This window comes from Coffea arabica, chromosome 8e (assembly GCF_036785885.1).
Source record: "Coffea arabica cultivar ET-39 chromosome 8e, Coffea Arabica ET-39 HiFi, whole genome shotgun sequence".
NCBI classification, from domain to species: domain Eukaryota; kingdom Viridiplantae; phylum Streptophyta; class Magnoliopsida; order Gentianales; family Rubiaceae; genus Coffea; species Coffea arabica.
In genome coordinates, this window is record NC_092324.1 from 45,434,806 (window position 1) to 45,454,908 (window position 20,103).

At 38.1% G+C, this 20,103-nt stretch overlaps 1 protein-coding gene across 1 annotated transcript; it reads left to right on the forward strand.

The window, feature by feature from the left end:
- The first annotated feature begins 10,217 nt into the window (after positions 1-10,217).
- On the forward strand, positions 10,218-12,363 carry LOC113720273 (uncharacterized). Its single transcript, XM_072061128.1, has 2 exons — positions 10,218-11,406; positions 11,531-12,363. The coding sequence occupies exons 1-2, from the start codon at positions 10,218-10,220 to the stop codon at positions 12,361-12,363; spliced, it is 2,022 nt and encodes a 673-aa protein (XP_071917229.1).
- Positions 12,364-20,103: the final 7,740 nt, after the last annotated feature.

Sequence of the window (20,103 nt, forward strand, 5' to 3'; positions counted from 1 at the left end):
ATATTGTGTTAATTGCTGATATTTACTCATATTTGGTATCTGGACTTAATTTCAGGAATGAAGCAGAAAACTACCAAAAAGGAGGGACTTTATGGAGAATATGGAGACTTCTAAGGGTTTCAATCCTTAGGCCTTGGATTCGTGGGGACCACAAAGCTATAGGTCATTTGGGCTCTTCAAAAAAAGCAACGTAGAGAGACTTGGAAGAAGAAGGAATTTTGGAGACTTTGTCCACATGTGTGGGGACCACCGGAGAGAGCTTTTAGTCATCTTACTTTTGGCTTTTTAAGGAGAGGACGTACAGAAGAAAAAGGACACCTCTAGTTTAGCTGTTTAGTTTAGTTCTAGTTTCCTTTCTCTGGACTGGCCTCTGACACACGCCAGGTGTTCGACAATATTCCCCAACGGGAAAAACATCTTTTATTCCTTGTTTTCTAGTAAAAACGCAATGTCTTTGCAATCCAGTACTTTTGGCTGCAATTCAACTATGAGGAGTGGCTAATTTCTTCATCTAGTCAGAGGTTAAATCGAAGCTTTGGTTCGACAAAACTGTGAGATCGAATTGATTTCCCTACGTTCTTTAATTTGCAAGTATTTATATATTTCCTGTTCACTTATGCATATGATTATTTCTTGCAATTAAATACTTGATCACTGTTTAATTGTGTGAGTAATTAACAGCCATCTAAGAGTGCTCAATCCGTAATTGTTGGGTAATTTTAGTGCATGTGGCAAGTGATATGATTCAATTGTAGTAGAAACTTTTGAGTCGTTGTTGCGGAAATATATGATATAGCCTAAATAAACCGAGCGTGTGTGTTTGTTGGTTATAATTGGTGGCCAGTCTAATGATTAATGCTGTCAATAGGTTAAATCCTAAGAGCGTGTTTAGGACTGCTTAATTGGTTAGGGCAATAACTACAGAGTTTGTTGTGGTTATCGAATCAGGAAGGTTAGGCAGGTTGTCAGAGCTTGTTGACAACCATAACCAGTTTATTTGTAAATGAAAGATTTTATCTCTGCATCTGTGATCAGTGATTCGAACCATTAGTGGAGATTATACCTTTGACTAGAGATTTTCCTTCCGTTAATTTACTTTATATTTTTAATTTGAGCAATTAAATTAGACAGTTCCATATCAATTCCCCCCATTTTTATTTAATGTTACATTCATTCAAAATAAATTCCCAAGTCCCTGTGGATTCGACCCTGCTCGCTGCTATATTCGAATTTTGTCTTTCACGTAATTAATATACTTTGGTATATCGGATCAAGCAAACTCTGGCACCAGGGTGAAGCTAGTAACCCATTGCACAGCCTAAGTCCCTGCTCCAGTACCATAGTGGACTTAATTCGTGACTTAAGAGTAGGAATTTTATTTTTGCTGGTTTGACACCCAACAAATTTTGGCGCCGTTGCCGGGGACTTGGTGTCAAAATAAATTTATTTTCTTTGAATTTTATTTTCTTTGTTTATTTTTTTTTATTTTTTTTTTATTGTTACTGGTTTATGCCTAGATCTTCTCGTACAGGTGAACTGCATTATAATCCTGAGATAGAGAAGACTGCTCGTGCATTGAGAAAAGCAACAAGAGAACGAGCAGAGGCATCCTCCTCATCTACTGGACATAATTCAGTAGTAGATTTTGTAGATTCATTTAGTGAGACGGAAGAGATAAATAGCACCATGGCTAATGAACGGACATTGAGAGAATTGGCTACACCAGATTTAAATCAACAGCCCCTATGCATTACTTATCCTACATTAGAGGTTGCATTTGAGTTAAAATCTGGACTAATCCATTTACTTCCTTCTTTTCATGGCTTACCAGGTGAAGATCCCCACAAGCAAACTCTGGCACCAGGGTGAAGCTAGTAACCCATTGCACAGCCTAAGTCCCTGCTCCAGTACCATAGTGGACTTAATTCGTGACTTAAGAGTAGGAATTTTATTTTTGCTGGTTTGACACCCAACAAATTTTGGCGCCGTTGCCGGGGAGTTTGCTCGACAATGAAACCCCAGGGAGTCACAGAGGAGCAAATTAAATTAAGAGCCTTTCCATTTTCCTTAGCCGATAAAGCTAAGGATTGGCTCTATTATTGCCCTCTGGGTCAATATCCACATGGACAGACATGAAGAAGCATTTTCTAGAAAAATTCTTTCCTGCATCCCGAGCTGCAAGCATTAGGAAAGACATCTGTGGAATTCGACAATTCAATGGAGAGACTCTACATGAATATTGGGAAAGATTCAAGCAACTATGTGCTAGTTGTCCTCATCATCAAATTCCTGACCAACTCCTCATCCAGTATTTTTATGAGGGTCTGTCCCAAACTGACAGAAGAATTATTGATGCTGCCAGTGGGGGCTCCTTAGTGAATAAAACACCCACGGAGGCAAGAAATTTGATATTGAGTATGGCTGCAAATGCTCAACAATTTGGAGACAGGCAGGATAACACGACTCGTAGAGTCAATGAGGTAAGTAATTCTTCAATAGAGCAAAGATTAGATTGTCTAACTTCTTTGGTTGAAAAGTTAGCTATAGGACAAATGCAGCAATTGAAAACATGTGGAATCTGCTATGGTTCGAGTCATCCAACAGATATGTGTCCCACACTCCAAGATGATTCGACTGAGCAGGCTAATGCAGTTGGATTTCCAGGACCACCTCAGAGACGGTATGATCCCTATGCAAACACCTATAATCCAGGATGGAGGGATCATCCTAATTTTAATTATGCAGTAAGGCCACCAGGATTTCCACAACAGTCACAATATCAACCTAGACCTCAACTTTCACAGCAACAACCTGCTCCTAAATCAGGTATGTCACTTGAGTATATTGTGAAATCTTTGGCTACTAACACTCAACAATTTCAACAGGAGACGAAAACTAGCATTCATAATTTGGAGAATCAAATGAGCCAGTTAGCTTCCACAGTCAATAGATTGGAGTCCCAATTATCTGGAAAGCTACCTTCGCAGACAATTGTCAACCCCAAGCAAAATGCTAGTGCCATCACATTAAGAAGTGGCAAAGAGTTGCCTGAGCCGAGCAAGAAAATTTCTGAACAAGCAATCGAGGAAGAGCTCGAAAAAGAGGGGAATGTGTCTCAACCTAGAGCCTTAGAACAACCAGATTTTGGAGAAAAATCAACACAAGTGGTTACACCTCCGCCTCCATTTCCTAGTCGACTGGCAAAGTCCAAAAAGCAAGAGCAAGAACAGGAGATTTTGGACACTTTTCGAAAAGTTGAGGTAAATATCCCTCTTTTAGATGCAATTAAGCAAATTTCTAGATATGCTAAATTTTTGAAGGAGTTATGCACTGGTAAGAAAAAGTTGAAAGGAAACGAGAAAGTGCATATGGGAGAAAATGTTTCGGCAGTTTTGCAGAAAAAATTGCCTCCTAAATGCAAGGACCCAGGTATGTTTACTGTCCCTTGCAAAATAGGTAATATTAAAATTGAAAAAGCTATGTTGGATTTGGGTGCTTCGATAAATGTTATGCCTCGTTCTATTTATAATTTGATGAACATTGGGCCTTTAAAAGAGACGGGCGTAATAATTCAACTGGCTGATCGATCAAATGCCTATCCTGATGGAGTTTTGGAGGATATTTTAGTGCAAATTGATAATTTGATTTTTCCTGCAGATTTTTATGTGCTTGATATGGAGGATGATAATTCTAATTCATCTCCAATACTGTTAGGGAGACCATTTTTGAAAACTGGTAGAACAAAAATTGATGTTTTCACTGGCACATTGACTATGGAATTTGATGGTGATGTTATTAAATTTAGTATTTATGATGTCATGAAATATCCTGGTGAGTCTCATTCAATTTTTGTTATAGATGTAATTGATTCTTTGGCGCAGCAAAATTTTGAATTTAATAATGACGATGCGTTGAAGGTTGCTATTTCTACTGGTCTCTGTCAGGAAAATTTGCAAAAGATAAAAGGGAAGTTTGTTTTTCCTTTTGAATTGCAGGAAGTTATTTTTGAATTGAATTCTCTTTGTCCAGAATTTTCCAATGTGTCTTACTTGGAATTACCTCTGTCTCATTCACAACTTTTGCCATCTATTGTGCAAGCCCCGAAGGTGGAATTAAAGCAGTTACCGGATAATTTAAAGTATGCATTCTTGGGAGATGGAGATACACTCCCAGTAATAATTTCCAGTAAATTGACTGCTTTAGAGGAAGAAAAACTAATTCGGGTGTTGAAGGACCACAAGGAGGCAATAGGATGGACAGTGGCTGACATAAAAGGATTAAGTCCAGCCACTTGCATGCATCGCATCTTGTTAGAAGATGGTGCTAAGCCTTCGAGAGAGGCTCAACGGAGATTGAACCCACCAATGATGGAGGTAGTGAAGAAAGAAGTTTTAAAACTTCTTGACACAGGTATAATCTATCCCATTTCGGATAGTAAGTGGGTAAGTCCTGTTCAAGTAGTTCCTAAAAAGACAGGAATTACTGTTATTGAAAATCCTAAAGGTGAGTTAGTGCCCACTCGAGTTCAAAATGGGTGGAGAGTTTGTACCGATTTTAGAAAATTAAATGCATTAACTCGTAAAGATCATTTTCCATTGCCTTTTATTGATAAGATGTTGGAAAGGTTGGCAGGAAAATCTCATTATTGCTGTCTTGATGGTTTTTCAGGTTTTCTACAAATTCCAGTGGCGCCTGAAGATCAAGAGAAAATCACATTTACTTGCCCTTTTGGTACATTTGCCTATAGACGAATGCCTTTTGGTCTTTGTAATGCGCCTGCTACATTCCAAAGGTGTATGGTTAGTATATTTTCTGATTATGTGGAGAATATCATAGAAGTGTTTATGGATGATTTTACTGTCTATGGTAATTCTTTTGATGAATGTTTAACTAACCTCACAAAAATTCTTAAAAGGTGCATTGAGACTAATCTTGTTTTAAATTATGAGAAATGCCATTTTATGGTAGACCAAGGCATAATTTTAGGCCATGTGGTATCTGCAAAAGGAATTGAGGTAGATAAGGCTAAGGTAGAAATTATCAAATGTTTACCTTACCCTGCAAGTGTGCGGGAAGTTCGCTCTTTTCTTGGCCATGCAGGTTTTTATAGGCGTTTCATCAAAGATTTTTCAAAGATATCCCATCCTCTATGCAAATTACTTCAAAAGGATGTGGTATTTCATTTTGATGATAATTGCAAGAGTGCATTTGACACGCTCAAGGGATCATTGACTTCAGCACCAGTGGTTCGACCACCAAACTGGAGTCTTCCTTTCGAGATAATGTGTGATGCCAGCAACTTTGCTGTTGGTGCAGTACTTGGCCAGAAAGAGGGCAGAGCTTCTTATGTCATTTATTATGCCTCGAGGACCTTGGATGGTGCCCAATGCAATTATTCGACTACGGAAAAGGAGCTTTTAGCTATTGTTTTTGCTTTAGAAAAATTTCGTTCTTATTTACTTGGCACTAAAGTCATTATTTATTCTGACCATGCAGCTTTGAAATATTTGCTCAACAAGAAAGAGGCCAAACCACGACTTATAAGGTGGATTCTCCTACTCCAAGAATTTAATTTGGAAATTAAAGACAAAAGGGGTGCCGAAAATATGGTTGCTGATCATCTCAGTCGTTTGATCAATAGTGAAAGACCTGCTCCCTTGAAGGATAATTTTCCAGATGAGCATCTTTTTGTAGTTCAAAAGACAACTCCCTGGTACGCTGATTTAGTGAATTATCTGGTTACTAGAACGCTACCTAATGATTTGTCTAGAGTTCAAAAGGAAAAAATTAAAAGTGATGTTAAATATTATGTGTGGGATGAACCATACTTGTGAAAATATTGTTCTGATCAAATTATTCGCAGGTGTGTGTCTAAAGAAGAGGTTCCATCAATTTTATCTTTTTGTCACTCATATGCGTGTGGTGGACATTTTGGCCCTAAGCGAACTGCAAGAAAGGTTTTAGAGTGTGGTTTATTTTGGCCAACTTTGTTTAGTGATGCATACTTATTTTGTAAATCATGTGCAAATTGTCAAAAGACAGGTAATTTAAGCCATAGAGATCAAATGCCTCTTACTCCTATACTAGTTTGTGAAATTTTCGATATATGGGGTATAGATTTTATGGGTCCATTTCCTTCCTCTTTTGGTAATATGTATATATTACTTGCAGTTGATTATGTCTCAAAGTAGATAGAGGCTAAGGCAACTAGGACTGACAATGCTAAGGTTGTAGTTGATTTTATTAAATCTCATATTTTTGTCAGGTATGGCACGCCAAGAGCAATTATCAGTGACCGAGGGACACACTTCTGCAATCGAGTAATGGAAGCATTGTTGAAGAAATATGGCGTCACTCACCGGGTCTCTACGTCCTATCATCCGCAGACTAGTGGTCAAGCAGAAATCTCCAATAAAGAAATCAAGTCGATACTTGAAAAGACGGTGAATCCCAATAGAAAGGATTGGAGTTTGCGCTTAGATGATGCACTTTGGGCTTACCGTACAGCTTTTAAGACCCTCATAGGTATGTCTCCTTACCGATTAATTTTTGGCAAACCTTGTTATCTACCTGTGGAATTGGAACATAGGGCATATTGGGCAGTTAAAAATTATAATATGCGGATGGATGAATCTGGAGAACACAGGAAGTTGCAATTGCAAGAGTTGGAGGAAATCCGAAATGATGCATATGAGAGTTCTTGCATTTATAAGGAGAAGACAAAAGCATTTCATGATAAAGCAATTTCAAGGAAAATTTTTTGTATTGGTCAAAAAGTACTTCTTTTTCACTCTGGACTTAAACTTTTTCCTGGTAAATTGCGTTCTCGTTGGATTGGACCTTTTATTGTGACTAATGTGTTTCCTCATGGTGCAGTAGAAATTCAAAGTCTTCACACTGACAAGATTTTTAAGGTTAATGGTCATCGTCTCAAACCTTTTTATGAAGGATTTCAAGTTAATAATGTTAAGGAGGTGACCCTTGCAGTGCCTGAACTCTCTGATTGAAGCATTATTTTGTCTAGCCAAAGACATTAAAGAAAGGCGCTTTTGGGAGGCAACCCAATTGTTCCTTTTAATTGTTTGTTCAATTCCGTGTGGTAGTTTAGAGGTGTTCTCCTTGAATTCGACTAATTTTGGGTTTCAGTTTTCGTTTTTGCCGATTTATAGGTGCCCTTCAGTCTTGACGTGCCCGTGTGATGACGTGCAGGAAGCTCACAATCAGAATCGTCCGAAAGCCACCGTGATACGCGACTATAAAACGCGAGTTGTAGGCGCGTTTTCAGTTGCGTTTTCATTTCTGCAAGATTTGCGCAGGAAACGCGACTTATAAAACGCGAGTTGAAGGCGCGTTTTAACTCGCGTTTTATGTGTCCCAATAAAGGCTTCAGAAACGCGCTTTCAGCTCATTTCTTCCTCTCTTCTTAATTTTCCAGGTTCAGGCTTTGGAGGCTCGCATGGCCAACGTCGATACCAATGTAGCTGGCATAGCATAGAATTTGGCACAATTTCTGCATCATACGGGTTTTCCTCCTCCAGCTCCACCTCGTCCACCTCTTTGACCGGATTTCAGGGAAGTGTTGCTGTCCTCTCACCCACTTTTGTTGGTTATTTGTCACATTGAGGACAATGTGTCCTATAGGTGTGGGGGGATCTAATGGGGTGCTAGTGTTTTTAGTTTTCTTTAGTTGTTAGTTTTATTTCTAGTTGCTCATTTTCTTTCTTTCTTATGGGGGCTTATCTCTCCTGCGAATCAAAAAAAAAAAAAAAAGACAAGAGAAAAAATTGGGTGTTGGCTTATTGGTTCTAATTCTACTTTTGCCAAGTTTTTAAAATAAGTATGTATCGGGTTAATGTGGTTGGGTCCAAGACATCTCCTTGGTGAATATCGGACTGCTTGATTTTTTTTGATTTCTTTGTTAACTTTTCTAGGCATAGGGAATGTCTGTTGGCATTTTAATGTGAACTGGTCCAATATTGACTCCAGTTCTCTATGTTTGGCAATAATGAGGCGAGCTGCTCCTATTTTTGGTTCTTAGTGTTGTTATTATGTGTTTTTGGCTTTGTTTGGCTGTGAATAATCTGGACTGTACTCCGCTATGAGTTACTACTGAGTAACCGGGGATCTGCACCTAAAGTGTCGATTCTCGCGTCAAAAGGTGGTACTTTATATGAGTACGTGATCGTATAGCGGTAGGAGCTGAGTAACCAGGCTCCTTCATCTAAAAATGTTGGAGTTCGCGTCAAAAGGCTCCGGCGGCTAGAGACTAAGTCTTCTTGTGTCAAATATTATTATGTGCCTTAAAAAAACAAAAAAAAAAGGAAAGAAAAAAGAAAAAAAAAGAATAAATAATAGGGAAGCTTGCTGGTTTATGGACTTAATATGGGGACTTGTGTGAATATTTGGACCATTAGCTGATAAATGCTGTGTGTCATTCCTTTTCCTTAGAATAGTTAATTCGGAAATTGAAGGAGCTTGTGGTTCAGGGGCTAACTGGGGGGGATGCTTCTTGGATTCGATATATGGTTCTCTCTTGAATATCTTGGCAATTTGGTAGATAGAGCAATGACCAGTATCAAATTTTGGTGTCTGTATACTTTCCCCATGCTTGAGGGCAAGCATGATTCAGGTGTGGGGGGAATTGATAGGGGGTAATTTGTTAGTAATTTTATTATTGATTTCCCCTTCTATCCCTGACAAATATTGTGTTAATTGCTGATATTTACTCATATTTGGTATCTGGACTTAATTTCAGGAATGAAGCAGAAAACTACCAAAAAGGAGGGACTTTATGGAGAATATGGAGACTTCTAAGGGCTTCAATCCTTAGGCCTTGGATTCGTGGGGACCACAAAGCTATAGGTCATTTGGGCTCTTCAAAAAAAGCAACGTAGAGAGACTTGGAAGAAGAAGTAATTTTGGAGACTTTGTCCACATGTGTGGGGACCACCGGAGAGAGCTTTTAGTCATCTTACTTTTGGCTTTTTAAGGAGAGGACGTACAGAAGAAAAAGGACACCTCTAGTTTAGCTTTTTAGTTTAGTTCTAGTTTCCTTTCTCTGGACTGGCCTCTGACACACGCCAGGTGTTCGACAATATTCCCCAACGGGAAAAACATCTTTTATTCCTTGTTTTCTAGTAAAAACGCAATGCCTTTGCAATCCAGTACTTTTGGCTGCAATTCAACTATGAGGAGTGGCTAATTTCTTCATCTAGTCAGAGGTTAAATCGAAGCTTTGGTTCGACAAAACTGTGAGATCGAATTGATTTCCCTACGTTCTTTAATTTGCAAGTATTTATATATTTCCTGTTCACTTATGCATATGATTATTTCTTGCAATTAAATACTTGATCACTGTTTAATTGTGTGAGTAATTAACAGCCATCTAAGAGTGCTCAATCCGTAATTGTTGGGTAATTTTAGTGCATGTGGCAAGTGATATGATTCAATTGTAGTAGAAACTTTTGAGTCGTTGTTGCGGAAATATATGATATAGCCTAAATAAACCGAGCGTGTGTGTTTGTTGGTTATAATTGGTGGCCAGTCTAATGATTACTGCTGTCAATAGGTTAAATCCTAAGAGCGTGTTTAGGACTGCTTAATTGGTTAGGGCAATAACTACAGAGCTTGTTGTGGTTATCGAATCAGGAAGGTTAGGCAGGTTGTCAGAGCTTGTTGACAACCATAACCAGTTTATTTGTAAATGAAAGATTTTATCTCTGCATCTGTGATCAGTGATTCGAACCATTAGTGGAGATTATACCTTTGACTAGAGATTTTCCTTCCGTTAATTTACTTTATATTTTTAATTTGAGCAATTAAATTAGACAGTTCCATATCAATTCCCCCCATTTTTATTTAATGTTACATTCATTCAAAATAAATTCCCAAGTCCCTGTGGATTCGACCCTGCTCGCTGCTATATTCGAATTTTGTCTTTCACGTAATTAATATACTTTGGTATATCGGATCAAGCAAACTCTGGCACCAGGGTGAAGCTAGTAACCCATTGCACAGCCTAAGTCCCTGCTCCAGTACCATAGTGGACTTAATTCGTGACTTAAGAGTAGAAATTTTATTTTTGCTGGTTTGACACCCAACAAATTTTGGCGCCGTTGCCGGGGACTTGGTGTCAAAATAAATTTATTTTCTTTGAATTTTATTTTCTTTGTTTATTTTTATTTTATTTTTATTTTTATTTTTATTGTTACTGGTTTATGCCTAGATCTTCTCGTACAGGTGAACTGCAATATAATCCTGAGATAGAGAAGACTGCTCGTGCATTGAGAAAAGCAACAAGAGAACGAGCAGAGGCATCCTCCTCATCTACTGGACATAATTCAGTAGTAGATTTTGTAGATTCATTTAGTGAGACGGAAGAGATAAATAGCACCATGGCTAATGAACGGACATTGAGAGAATTGGCTGCACCAGATTTAAATCAACAGCCCCTATGCATTACTTATCCTACATTAGAGGTTGCATTTGAGTTAAAATCTGGACTAATCCATTTACTTCCTTCTTTTCATGGCTTACCAGGTGAAGATCCCCACAAGCATCTCAAAGAATTCCATGTGGTTTGCTCGACAATGAAACCCCAGGGAGTCACAGAGGAGCAAATTAAATTAAGAGCCTTTCCATTTTCCTTAGCCGATAAAGCTAAGGATTGGCTCTATTATCTGCCCTCTGGGTCAATATCCACATGGATAGACATGAAGAAGCATTTTCTAAAAAAATTCTTTCCTGCATCCCGAGCTGCAAGCATTAGGAAAGACATCTGTGGAATTCGACAATTCAATGGAGAGACTCTACATGAATATTGGGAAAGATTCAAGCAACTATGTGCTAGTTGTCCTCATCATCAAATTCCTGACCAACTCCTCATCCAGTATTTTTATGAGGGTCTGTCCCAAACTGACAGAAGAATTATTGATGCTGCCAGTGGGGGCTCCTTAGTGAATAAAACACCCACGGAGGCAAGAAATTTGATATCGAGTATGGCTGCAAATGCTCAACAATTTGGAGACAGACAGGATAACACGACTCGTAGAGTCAATGAGGTAAGTAATTCTTCAATAGAGCAAAGATTAGATTGTCTAACTTCTTTGGTTGAAAAGTTAGCTATAGGACAAATGCAGCAATTGAAAACATGTGGAATCTGCTATGGTTCGAGTCATCCAACAGATATGTGCCCCACACTCCAAGATGATTCGACTGAGCAGGCTAATGCAGTTGGATTTCCAGGACCACCTCAGAGACGGTATGATCCCTATGCAAACACCTATAATCCAGGATGGAGGGATCATCCTAATTTTAATTATGCAGTAAGGCCACCAGGATTTCCACAACAGTCACAATATCAACCTAGACCTCAACTTTCACAGCAACAACCTGCTCCTAAATCAGGTATGTCACTTGAGGATATTGTGAAATCTTTGGCTACTAACACTCAACAATTTCAACAGGAGACGAAAACTAGCATTCATAATTTGGAGAATCAAATGAGCCAGTTAGCTTCCACAGTCAATAGATTGGAGTCCCAATTATCTGGAAAGCTACCTTTCACAGACAATTGTCAACCCCAAGCAAAATGCTAGTGCCATCACATTAAGAAGTGGCAAAGAGTTGCCTGAGCCGAGCAAGAAAATTTCTGAACAAGCAATCAAGGAAGAGCTCGAAAAAGAGGGGAATGTGTCTCAACCTAGAGCCTTGGAACAACCAGATTTTGGAGAAAAATCAACACAAGTGGTTACACCTCCGCCTCCATTTCCTAGTCGACTGGCAAAGTCCAAAAAGCAAGAGCAAGAACAGGAGATTTTGGACACTTTTCGAAAAGTTGAGGTAAATATCCCTCTTTTAGATGCAATTAAGCAAATTCCTAGATATGCTAAATTTTTGAAGGAGTTATGCACTGGTAAGAAAAAGTTGAAAGGAAACGAGAAAGTGCATATGGGAGAAAATGTTTCGGCAGTTTTGCAGAAAAAATTGCCTCCTAAATGCAAGGACCCAGGTATGTTTACTGTCCCTTGCAAAATAGGTAATATTAAAATTGAAAAAGCTATGTTGGATTTGGGTGCTTCGATAAATGTTATGCCTCGTTCTATTTATAATTTGATGAACATTGGGCCTTTAAAAGAGACGGGCGTAATAATTCAACTGGCTGATCGATCAAATGCCTATCCTGATGGAGTTTTGGAGGATATTTTAGTGCAAATTGATAATTTGATTTTTCCTGCAGATTTTTATGTGCTTGATATGGAGGATGATAATTCTAATTCATCTCCAATACTGTTAGGGAGACCATTTTTGAAAACTGCTAGAACAAAAATAGAACAAAAATTGATGTTTTCACTGGCACATTGACTATGGAATTTGATGGTGATGTTATTAAATTTATTAATTTATCACTGTAATTTCTAATAAAATCAATTTCTCACAAAACTAATTACATAATCAAGTAATAAAAATTTAAATAAGTAATTTCAAACCAAATCTAAAATAAATTAAACACCGTAAAAGTGTTTTATCCCAAACAAAATATAAAATAAATTAAAACAGTATAAAAGTAAAAAATAATATAATATATTATTTGTCCAAATATAATAATTTCAACTTCACACAAATTAAATAAATTCATTTATGATTAAGTAATTAATGCCTTTAAAAAAAAGAATAACTTAGGTTAGTTAGATAAAATTATTTTTATATTTATTAAATTATTTTTATATTTATTAAATTATTTTTAATTCGTAAACGGGTCATATCGGGTCATATCAGGTCACCACGGGTTGACCCGAAATCGACCTGTTTTCTTTTCGGGTTCATCGGGTCCAACCCGATTCTGACCCGAATTCCCAAAACCTCAACCCAAACCCATTAATTTCGTGTTAGGTTCGTGTCGTGTTTTCAGGTCGTGTCGAAAATTGGCACCCCTATTAAATTTAGTATTTATGATGCCATGAAATATCCTGGTGAATCTCATTCAATTTTTGTTATAGATGTAATTGATTCTTTGGCGCAGCAAAATTTTGAATTTAATAATGACGATGCGTTGAAGGTTGCTATTTCTACTGGTCTCTGTCAGGAAAATTTGCAAAAGATAAAAGGGAAGTTTGTTTTTCCTTTTGAATTGCAGGAAGTTATTTTTGAATTGAATTCTCTTTGTCCAGAATTTTCCAATGTGTCTTACTTGGAATTACCTCTGTCTCATTCACAACTTTTGCCATCTATTGTGCAAGCCCCGAAGGTGGAATTAAAGCAGTTACCGGATAATTTAAAGTATGCATTCTTGGGAGATGGAGATACACTCCCAGTAATAATTTCCAGTAAATTGACTGCTTTAGAGGAAGAAAAACTAATTCGGGTGTTGAAGGACCACAAGGAGGCAATAGGATGGACAGTGGCTGACATAAAAGGATTAAGTCCAGCCACTTGCATGCATCGCATCTTGTTAGAAGATGGTGCTAAGCCTTCGAGAGAGGCTCAACGGAGATTGAACCCACCAATGATGGAGGTAGTGAAGAAAGAAGTTTTAAAACTTCTTGACACAGGTATAATCTATCCCATTTCGGATAGTAAGTGGGTAAGTCCTGTTCAAGTAGTTCCTAAAAAGACAGGAATTACTGTTATTGAAAATCCTAAAGGTGAGTTAGTGCCCACTCGAGTTCAAAATGGGTGGAGAGTTTGTACCGATTTTAGAAAATTAAATGCATTAACTCGTAAAGATCATTTTCCATTGCCTTTTATTGATAAGATGTTGGAAAGGTTGGCAGGAAAATCTCATTATTGCTGTCTTGATGGTTTTTCAGGTTTTCTACAAATTCCAGTGGCGCCTGAAGATCAAGAGAAAATCACATTTACTTGCCCTTTTGGTACATTTGCCTATAGACGAATGCCTTTTGGTCTTTGTAATGCGCCTGCTACATTCCAAAGGTGTATGGTTAGTATATTTTCTGATTATGTGGAGAATATCATAGAAGTGTTTATGGATGATTTTACTGTCTATGGTAATTCTTTTGATGAATGTTTAACTAACCTCACAAAAATTCTTAAAAGGTGCATTGAGACTAATCTTGTTTTAAATTATGAGAAATGCCATTTTATGGTAGACCAAGGCATAATTTTAGGCCATGTGGTATCTGCAAAAGGAATTGAGGTAGATAAGGCTAAGGTAGAAATTATCAAATGTTTACCTTACCCTGCAAGTGTGCGGGAAGTTCGCTCTTTTCTTGGCCATGCAGGTTTTTATAGGCGTTTCATCAAAGATTTTTCAAAGATATCCCATCCTCTATGCAAATTACTTCAAAAGGATGTGGTATTTCATTTTGATGATAATTGCAAGAGTGCATTTGACACGCTCAAGGGATCATTGACTTCAGCACCAGTGGTTCGACCACCAAACTGGAGTCTTCCTTTCGAGATAATGTGTGATGCCAGCAACTTTGCTGTTGGTGCAGTACTTGGCCAGAAAGAGGGCAGAGCTTCTTATGTCATTTATTATGCCTCGAGGACCTTGGATGGTGCCCAATGCAATTATTCGACTACGGAAAAGGAGCTTTTAGCTATTGTTTTTGCTTTAGAAAAATTTCGTTCTTATTTACTTGGCACTAAAGTCATTATTTATTCTGACCATGCAGCTTTGAAATATTTGCTCAACAAGAAAGAGGCCAAACCACGACTTATAAGGTGGATTCTCCTACTCCAAGAATTTAATTTGGAAATTAAAGACAAAAGGGGTGCCGAAAATATGGTTGCTGATCATCTCAGTCGTTTGATCAATAGTGAAAGACCTGCTCCCTTGAAGGATAATTTTCCAGATGAGCATCTTTTTGTAGTTCAAAAGACAACTCCCTGGTACGCTGATTTAGTGAATTATCTGGTTACTAGAACGCTACCTAATGATTTGTCTAGAGTTCAAAAGGAAAAAATTAAAAGTGATGTTAAATATTATGTGTGGGATGAACCATACTTGTGAAAATATTGTTCTGATCAAATTATTCGCAGGTGTGTGTCTAAAGAAGAGGTTCCATCAATTTTATCTTTTTGTCACTCATATGCGTGTGGTGGACATTTTGGCCCTAAGCGAACTGCAAGAAAGGTTTTAGAGTGTGGTTTATTTTGGCCAACTTTGTTTAGTGATGCATACTTATTTTGTAAATCATGTGCAAATTGTCAAAAGACAGGTAATTTAAGCCATAGAGATCAAATGCCTCTTACTCCTATACTAGTTTGTGAAATTTTCGATATATGGGGTATAGATTTTATGGGTCCATTTCCTTCCTCTTTTGGTAATATGTATATATTACTTGCAGTTGATTATGTCTCAAAGTAGATAGAGGCTAAGGCAACTAGGACTGACAATGCTAAGGTTGTAGTTGATTTTATTAAATCTCATATTTTTGTCAGGTATGGCACGCCAAGAGCAATTATCAGTGACCGAGGGACACACTTCTGCAATCGAGTAATGGAAGCATTGTTGAAGAAATATGGCGTCACTCACCGGGTCTCTACGTCCTATCATCCGCAGACTAGTGGTCAAGCAGAAATCTCCAATAAAGAAATCAAGTCGATACTTGAAAAGACGGTGAATCCCAATAGAAAGGATTGGAGTTTGCGCTTAGATGATGCACTTTGGGCTTACCGTACAGCTTTTAAGACCCTCATAGGTATGTCTCCTTACCGATTAATTTTTGGCAAACCTTGTTATCTACCTGTGGAATTGGAACATAGGGCATATTGGGCAGTTAAAAATTATAATATGCGGATGGATGAATCTGGAGAACACAGGAAGTTGCAATTGCAAGAGTTGGAGGAAATCCGAAATGATGCATATGAGAGTTCTTGCATTTATAAGGAGAAGACAAAAGCATTTCATGATAAAGCAATTTCAAGGAAAATTTTTTGTATTGGTCAAAAAGTACTTCTTTTTCACTCTGGACTTAAACTTTTTCCTGGTAAATTGCGTTCTCGTTGGATTGGACCTTTTATTGTGACTAATGTGTTTCCTCATGGTGCAGTAGAAATTCAAAGTCTTCACACTGACAAGATTTTTAAGGTTAATGGTCATCGTCTCAAACCTTTTTATGAAGGATTTCAAGTTAATAATGTTAAGGAGGTGACCCTTGCAGTGCCTGAACTCTCTGATTGAAGCATTATTTTGTCTAGCCAAAGACATTAAAGAAAGGCGCTTTTGGGAGGCAACCCAATTGTTCCTTTTAATTGTTTGTTCAATTCCGTGTGGTAGTTTAGAGGTGTTCTCCTTGAATTCGACTAATTTTGGGTTTCAGTTTTCGTTTTTGCCGATTTATAGGTGCCCTTCAGTCTTGACGTGCCCGTGTGATGACGTGCAGGAAGCTCACAATCAGAATCGTCCGAAAGCCACCGTGATACGCGACTATAAAACGCGAGTTGTAGGCGCGTTTTCAGTTGCGTTTTCATTTCTGCAAGATTTGCGCAGGAAACGCGACTTATAAAACGCGAGTTGAAGGCGCGTTTTAACTCGCGTTTTATGTGTCCCAATAAAGGCTTCAGAAACGCGCTTTCAGCTCATTTCTTCCTCTCTTCTTAATTTTCCAGGTTCAGGCTTTGGAGGCTCGCATGGCCAACGTCGATACCAATGTAGCTGGCATAGCATAGAATTTGGCACAATTTCTGCATCATACGGGTTTTCCTCCTCCAGCTCCACCTCGTCCACCTCTTTGACCGGATTTCAGGGAAGTGTTGCTGTCCTCTCACCCACTTTTGTTGGTTATTTGTCACATTGAGGACAATGTGTCCTATAGGTGTGGGGGGATCTAATGGGGTGCTAGTGTTTTTAGTTTTCTTTAGTTGTTAGTTTTATTTCTAGTTGCTCATTTTCTTTCTTTCTTATGGGGGCTTATCTCTCCTGCGAATCAAAAAAAAAAAAAAAAAAAAAAGACAAGAGAAAAAATTGGGTGTTGGCTTATTGGTTCTAATTCTACTTTTGCCAAGTTTTTAAAATAAGTATGTATCGGGTTAATGTGGTTGGGTCCAAGACATCTCCTTGGTGAATATCGGACTGCTTGATTTTTTTTGATTTCTTTGTTAACTTTTCTAGGCATAGGGAATGTCTGTTGGCATTTTAATGTGAACTGGTCCAATATTGACTCCAGTTCTCTATGTTTGGCAATAATGAGGCGAGCTGCTCCTATTTTTGGTTCTTAGTGTTGTTATTATGTGTTTTTGGCTTTGTTTGGCTGTGAATAATCTGGACTGTACTCCGCTATGAGTTACTACTGAGTAACCGGGGATCTGCACCTAAAGTGTCGATTCTCGCGTCAAAAGGTGGTACTTTATATGAGTACGTGATCGTATAGCGGTAGGAGCTGAGTAACCAGGCTCCTTCATCTAAAAATGTTGGAGTTCGCGTCAAAAGGCTCCGGCGGCTAGAGACTAAGTCTTCTTGTGTCAAATATTATTATGTGCCTTAAAAAAAAAAAAAAAAAAGGAAAGAAAAAAGAAAAAAAAAGAATAAATAATAGGGAAGCTTGCTGGTTTATGGACTTAATATGGGGACTTGTGTGAATATTTGGACCATTAGCTGATAAATGCTGTGTGTCATTCCTTTTCCTTAGAATAGTTAATTCGGAAATTGAAGGAGCTTGTGGTTCAGGGGCTAACTGGGGGGGATGCTTCTTGGATTCGATATATGGTTCTCTCTTGAATATCTTGGCAATTTGGTAGATAGAGCAATGACCAGTATCAAATTTTGGTGTCTGTATACTTTCCCCATGCTTGAGGGCAAGCATGATTCAGGTGTGGGGGGAATTGATAGGGGGTAATTTGTTAGTAATTTTATTATTGATTTCCCCTTCTATCCCTGACAAATATTGTGTTAATTGCTGATATTTACTCATATTTGGTATCTGGACTTAATTTCAGGAATGAAGCAGAAAACTACCAAAAAGGAGGGACTTTATGGAGAATATGGAGACTTCTAAGGGTTTCAATCCTTAGGCCTTGGATTCGTGGGGACCACAAAGCTATAGGTCATTTGGGCTCTTCAAAAAAAGCAACGTAGAGAGACTTGGAAGAAGAAGGAATTTTGGAGACTTTGTCCACATGTGTGGGGACCACCGGAGAGAGCTTTTAGTCATCTTACTTTTGGCTTTTTAAGGAGAGGACGTACAGAAGAAAAAGGACACCTCTAGTTTAGCTGTTTAGTTTAGTTCTAGTTTCCTTTCTCTGGACTGGCCTCTGACACACGCCAGGTGTTCGACAATATTCCCCAACGGGAAAAACATCTTTTATTCCTTGTTTTCTAGTAAAAACGCAATGTCTTTGCAATCCAGTACTTTTGGCTGCAATTCAACTATGAGGAGTGGCTAATTTCTTCATCTAGTCAGAGGTTAAATCGAAGCTTTGGTTCGACAAAACTGTGAGATCGAATTGATTTCCCTACGTTCTTTAATTTGCAAGTATTTATATATTTCCTGTTCACTTATGCATATGATTATTTCTTGCAATTAAATACTTGATCACTGTTTAGGCTGCTGCAACCTGTAAAATTTGTTATGCCAGGGATCATTCAACTGGTATGTGCCCCGAATATCAAGATAATCTGAGTGTCCCACTCAATAATTATGGAGATTTTTCACCCTGGTCTCAAACTTGGTATAACCCTAATCCAAACGGGTATGATCAAGGATGGTGGGATAACTCCAGTTATAAGTATACAACAGGGCCAATGAATTTTCAGCAGCCTATGAATTTTCAGCAGTATGAGTCTCAAGAATCATCATCTATGTCAGGTATGTCTCTTGAAGAAATAGTTGAATCAATAGCTACTAATACATATCAATTCCAACAGGAGACACAAATGAGAAATGGGATGATGAAGGATGCAATGAGTAATCTAGAAGATCAAATGAAACAATTGACATCCAGGATAGAGTGATTAGTTTCTCACCTTGAAGAATTGCCCTCACAAACCAACATTAGCCTTGAAGAAAATGGGAGTGCAATTTGCTTGACTAGTGATGAGGAGATGCAAGAGTGTCAAAATGAGAGATCTACAGATGCAGTTGAAAAAGAAGCCGAAAATGAAGAAATGGAACCCCAACCGCAACCCATTCAAGTGAAAGAATCCAGTGAAGAATTATCAAATGTGGTGACACCACCTCCATTCCCTAACTCGCATTTTCTTAACTCTTACTCTATGATTTCTGTTAATGAGATTGATTTTGTTATACCGGAAGTTTTTGAGTCTCATGGCAGAAATAAGTTAAGGGTAGCTATGGTCAAATATCTTGAACCGGTGAATGCTCTTGATGGAGGAGTGGATGAAGAATTGCGATCAATGCTTGATTATTTGGCGCCATCAACCAGTCCATGGAAAATCGTAACTCGTGTGCTCAATGATTACTCCATCTATGAGGGTTAGCAGGATCATATTGAAGATGAAACATTGAAGCGAGCCACAAGATTTTATCCCCCGTGAACAAGCATAGCATGTCTAGCCAAAAACATTAAAGAAAGGCGCTAATTGGGAGGCAACCCAAGACTACTTGTTTCAGTTTTCATGCATTTTTGAAGTTTTAGTTAAGTGTTAGTGTCAATTAATAGTTTGATGTTTGGTGGCAGGAAATTAGTAGTTAGACGTGCCCACGCCAGGTGGTCACGCCTGAGGGAAAGAAATTTTCGTTCAGGATCTGCGGACTCTATAGCAGTTAGACGTGCCCACGCTAGGTGGTCACGCTAACGGATCGAGAATTTTCGTCGGATGGTCAAAAGACTAGGGAGCGGTTAGGCATGCCCAAGCCTAAGCTAGAGATTCTTTGAAAAAAAAAAAAAAAGAGTTAAAATTTCACATTGAGAAAATTCAAAAATTCAAAAAGCATTTTTTTTTCTTTCCTTTTCTTCAAAAATTCAAATTTGGAAAATTTAAATTCGGAAAAAAAAATTGAAAAAAAAAACCCCAAAAACTATTTTTTTTCTCTTTTCTTTTTCTTTCTTTCTTTCTTCTTTTTCTTTCTTCCTTTCTTTTCTTTCTTTCCGTTCCTTTTCTTCTTCTTCTCTGCAGTTCCCCTGTTTTCCACTTTTCCTTCATTGTTAATTCGTCCGCCACCGCAAGCCCACGCCGCC

Excerpts from the sequence above, each read along its gene's own strand:
- LOC113720273 (XM_072061128.1), top strand. The coding sequence starts at position 10,218 with ATGCCTAGATCTTCTCGTACAGGTGAACTGCAATATAATCCTGAGATA. Across the intron at positions 11,407-11,530 it reads ACAACCTGCTCCTAAATCAG|ATTGGAGTCCCAATTATCTG; the intron begins GTATGTCACTTG and ends CACAGTCAATAG.